Source organism: Kogia breviceps, chromosome 7 (assembly GCF_026419965.1).
Source record: "Kogia breviceps isolate mKogBre1 chromosome 7, mKogBre1 haplotype 1, whole genome shotgun sequence".
Taxonomy (NCBI): domain Eukaryota; kingdom Metazoa; phylum Chordata; class Mammalia; order Artiodactyla; family Physeteridae; genus Kogia; species Kogia breviceps.
The window spans coordinates 66,985,545-66,990,397 of NC_081316.1; the positions used below are offsets into that span (position 1 = coordinate 66,985,545).

The following is a 4,853-nucleotide window of genomic DNA, read 5'->3' on the forward strand; positions in this document are numbered from 1 at the left end:
TAAGCTTGACAGCTAACAATAATTAGTATGAATTATCAATGAGTGTCTTTATATAACCTTGTTAATGTTAATAGACATTTACTTAAATGTGTTCAATTTGTCATGAGTACCTGAGTATGCAATCTGTTATGTAATCATTATTTTAAATTAATGAATCTATTTTAATCAAATTTTAATATAAATACTAGAATTCTTAAAAGCATTAGCATTAAGAATGAAATGTTATGCCCTTGTCACTAGATATAAAATAAACATAAGTAAAATGTTACTGATAATGATTAAATGGCAATATACTTAGATTCCTTAAAGTAATTAATAAGAAAAAATTTTCTGTTTAAAGTTAAGAAACAAATCACAATTTACACTCACTTATGTGACAATCATTTCTGGAAAGCATTTCAGAGTAGATATTGAAATGACTGACCTCACTAATGAATAGATTAGTTCAAGCCTAAAAAAAAATTTAGTGTTAAAATAATTCTAAAATATTTTTCCACCAAAAGACATGAAATTTAAAAATAAAACATGTTTACTCATTTCTGACAGTTCTCCTTTTAATGAGCAATATGAGCATTAATTCCTCTTTTGGTATACAAAAATGGACAGGCATCTGTACCACCACAGTGAACTAAAATTAAAATGTTCCATTTTTCTAATTCACATGGGGCCTTATTATGGTCACCTAAGTAGAGGAATCCTTGTTTCCAGATAAACAGCATGTAACAGTGTAGACACTCATTCCAAAGCCTCTGCACCAAGACCTCACAAGTGACTCTGTGTTTCCCTCCAGGTTATGTAGACATAAGCTGGACCTATCTTTGCCCAATCCGATAAGGTCTTGGCACTTCTGTCTCAGAGAAGATCCAAATTCTCTTGGTTTTTAGGTTTTCTAAGTAATTTTTAACAGCATTCGAAACCAAAAGAAATACTTAACAATTCAGTGTATAAGGTAGTTGTACCCAAACTATTTAATAAGGACTTATGTCCTAACAACTTAGTAGCATTTAAAAATACATCTATCTATAAAGTGAATTTTAAAATTTCATTCTAAAATAATTGTAGTTATTTAATTAATTATTTTGCAGTTGGGCACTATACAGCTTCTCAAACCTTGAGATGAGACTGAACATTGCCACCTCATTTCCTGTTCCACACTGAACATGAACTTCAATAAACTTAGCTTTGCAAGTGTATGAATTGACTGAAACAATGTAGCACAATCAACTGTTAAAACATAAACTACCTCAAGCTAACAGTTTTCTCAGTTTTCAAAAGATGTTAAATTTTGCTTTGTTTCCCTCAAAATTTTAAAATATCCCTCTTCACTCCTGTGCATTCATTACATTGTCCCAGGCACAGTCTTAGTGCACAGTTTGGAAACTACTACTTTGGTTGTTCAGCTATTCCAAAGTTCTCAAGTCTTTTATCTTTATTACAGACTCTGAACACACAATAAGAGCTTATAAATGTAAAATGAAAATTATGTATTTTAATGTATTTTCTGTTATAATAAATTTATGTACAGAATACTACCTAAAGTGTAATTTATGTGTAGTACGTTATTCTATAATTTAAATCTGTATAATGTTTTAACTCATTAATTATCTATCAACTAAGCTTTGAATACATAAGAAACAAAATAATTTGAAAAGACACATAAAATATTTGCTTTTGATATTTCTTATACATATAATCTTTTTACCAAGGGTTGTATTTGCTGAGAGTATAGAAATCAATATTATTTCATGCAAAATTTTTAAAGATTTTAAAATATTTGTTTCTTTTAAAAACTGACCTTGGGGAATTCCCTGGTGGTCTACTGGTTAGGACTTGGTGCTTCCACTGCAGGGGCCACAGGTTCAATCTCTGTTCAGGGAAATAAGATCTCACAAGCCGCACAGTGAGGCCAAAAAAACCAAAACCAAACAAACAAAAGCTGACCCTGAAATCTTGATAACTATGCTTTGTTTGAAAAGAACAGGAAAGACAAAGGTAAAGTTTATTATTCCCTATAACTTCTACTATATAGCAAAGGAAAGAAGGCACTTCATTGCATTTTGTTGATGGAGAAACAAAGACATCCAAGATTAAGGGAACTGTTCATGGTCCAATGGCACGTAGTTAATTACAGGTAAAGCTCTTAGCATGGCAAAATCCCATTCCATAGTTCTACTGTAGAAGACTGTACCTAAAAATGACAATCCTGGCCATTTTGTGGCAGCGAGACCTGCAAATAAAGGGGAGAGCCGGGGCTGTGGCGGGAGGAGGAGCGCGGGGGCCGGCGGCAGCGGGGTCGGGCGGCCTGGGCAGCGAGCGGGTAGCGCGGGGTCAGCCTATGTGACTGGGCGGCGCCGACGCGGCCTCCATCAAGAGAGGATTCAAGATGACCAACGAGGAACCTCTTCCTAAAAAGGTTCGACTGAGTGAAACAGACTTCAAAGTTATGGCACGAGATGATTTAATTCTCAGGTGGAAACAATATGAAGCATATGTGCAAGCGTTGGAGAGCAAGTACACAGATCTTAACTCTAATGATGTAACTGGCTTAAGGGAATCTGAAGAAAAACTAAAGCAACAACAGCAAGAGTCTGCACGCAGGGAAAACATTCTTGTAATGCGACTAGCAACCAAGGAGCAAGAGATGCAAGAGTGTACTACTCAAATCCAGTACCTCAAGCAAGTCCAGCAGCCTAGTGTTGCCCAACTGAGATCAACAATGGTAGACCCAGCGATCAACTTGTTTTTCCTAAAAATGAAAGGTGAACTGGAACAGACTAAAGACAAACTGGAACAAGCCCAAAATGAACTGAGTGCCTGGAAGTTTACGCCTGATAGGTAAACAAATCATACTCCCCAGTCAAGACTTCCCTGACAGTCCCACTACGAGAAAGCTGTGGTGGGACAGCCAAGTACTCGTTTCCACACCAAGACTCAGACTTTTTGAGCCAAAAAGCCACATTCTTATACTATCCAGCTTGTAATGGTTAATGTAAAACTTACCAGATGAACCTTGTGTTTCAGCTTTTTTCTCTTCCCCCTCCCCTTGCTTCAGAGGCCTGATGGCGTCGGACTATTCCGAAGAAGTGGCCACCTCCGAAAAATTCCCCTTCTAGAACATGTAGACACTTGAGAAATGTTTCTGTTTGAAGAAAATAGAGGGAGAAACAGAAGTCTTAAGTCTGTGGCACACTGTGTCTTCAGACAGTTTGGAGGAATGAAAACCTAGAGATTTAAAATCATGAATTGAACATGTAAAATTCCAGTAAATGTAAAGATGGAGTATGCATCGCTCTTAACCTTGAGCATAGTGACTTAGAGACACTGTGTATCAGTTTTGCCAATAAGACTGTGGACTTCGTGATTGTTGTTGAACTTCTGGGTCAAACTCAAATGAGGTGAATTTTGCCTTTAAAGGGTTTATTTGCTAAGAACCAACTTAATAGTCATGAGAGAATCAAATAATAGATGTCAGTACAAGTAGTTCGTATATTTAACCATTTAGTTTGGGGCTCCGTATTACTTGATTGGGCCTTAAATCAATGTGGTTTTACTCAATGGTTTGTTCTTTGAATGGTTGCAAATACTGTAGATAATCTTATTGAGGACTGTACAAATAATGAAGGTGTGGTATCAAACTTCAGGTCTAAACTGTTTGAAGCATTATAAACATTCATTTCACAACTAGATTGTATAAGGATATTAGCTGTGATGAGACTCACTGCGTTCTTTTTTCAGTAGTGAAATTTATGAAATCCCCATTCCATTCAACAGGCACATGTTGAAAGAGCATTGCCGTTGGTGTTCATGGGGGAATGTGTTCCTTCATTGTATTTGGGCCTTTTGTATTGCACTCTTGATATTAAATTAAATGTGCCTTGAAATAAAAAAAAAATAAAAATAAAAATAAAAATGACAATCCTTTGGGAGGGAAAATAAATGTCTATCTCATTATTTGTAAAGAATATCATTTGAGTTGTTTTCTCGGGTAGTAAGAATAGATTTGCATTAATCCAATTACACATGACCACCATGGTTAAGTTAATTCATCCATATCCATTCATTACAACACATATTTGAGTTTAGTATTAAACCAGGCACAGCAGATATTATAAAGGTATTATTCCTACTTTTGGAAAATTTACACTCTAATAAGCCTAAGGAAAAGTTAAATAAGAGCAAAAAATAAATGGCCATACAATATAGAACAAGATTAGATGTCATATGGAAAACAAGTTATAATATTTTAAAAGAAAAATAAAGGTGAACTCTATTTCTTATGAAGGGAATGGGACTTGAATTGGCCTTTGAAGAATGGGTAAAATTTGAATAGATGAATATGAATGAATTGGACATGGAGGAGAGAGTAACTTGTGTTTGGAAACACTGTGTATGGCATCCAAACTGGATCAGAGAATAAATACGGAGGAATCATGAGAAGTAGAATAAGAAAATAAAGACCAGATTGAACAAGGCCTTACAATGGACTTTCTCTGCCAGGCATTGAAAAAATATATTTTAACTTTTTGACCTGGCAAGTGACTTGAAGAGAGTGTTATATAGGTCAAGAAAATCTACCTAGATAAAATTCATCTATACAGTCTATTATTCCCAAGAACATAAACCAGCAGGGCAGACTGCCTCAGTTGTCCAAGAAATCTGTTCCATACCATTAAAACTAAGGTATATGGCCTCTTCATGATTTCCTCCTCTACACATACACACACACACACACACACACACACACACACACAACCATTTTCTCTATCATTCAAACTGGGGGCACACTTGCTACATATTATACACTTATGATGTTTTCCAAGAATATAATCCAAGTCAGTAAAATATATCACCTC

At 35.4% G+C, this 4,853-nt stretch overlaps 1 protein-coding gene across 1 annotated transcript; it reads left to right on the forward strand.

Annotated features, from left to right (window-relative positions):
• The first annotated feature begins 2,207 nt into the window (after positions 1-2,207).
• LOC131760647 (pre-mRNA-splicing regulator WTAP-like) lies at positions 2,208-3,878 on the forward strand. The gene is made up of 2 exons (XM_059070859.2): positions 2,208-2,835; positions 3,053-3,878. The coding sequence occupies exons 1-2, from the start codon at positions 2,384-2,386 to the stop codon at positions 3,111-3,113; spliced, it is 513 nt and encodes a 170-aa protein (XP_058926842.1). The 5' UTR covers positions 2,208-2,383; the 3' UTR covers positions 3,114-3,878.
• Positions 3,879-4,853: the final 975 nt, after the last annotated feature.

Coding starts and splice junctions, on each gene's coding strand:
- LOC131760647 (XM_059070859.2), top strand. CDS start 2,384: ATGACCAACGAGGAACCTCTTCCTAAAAAGGTTCGACTGAGTGAAACA. Junction 2,836..3,052: donor TGGAAGTTTACGCCTGATAG/GTAAACAAATCA, acceptor CCCTTGCTTCAG/AGGCCTGATGGCGTCGGACT.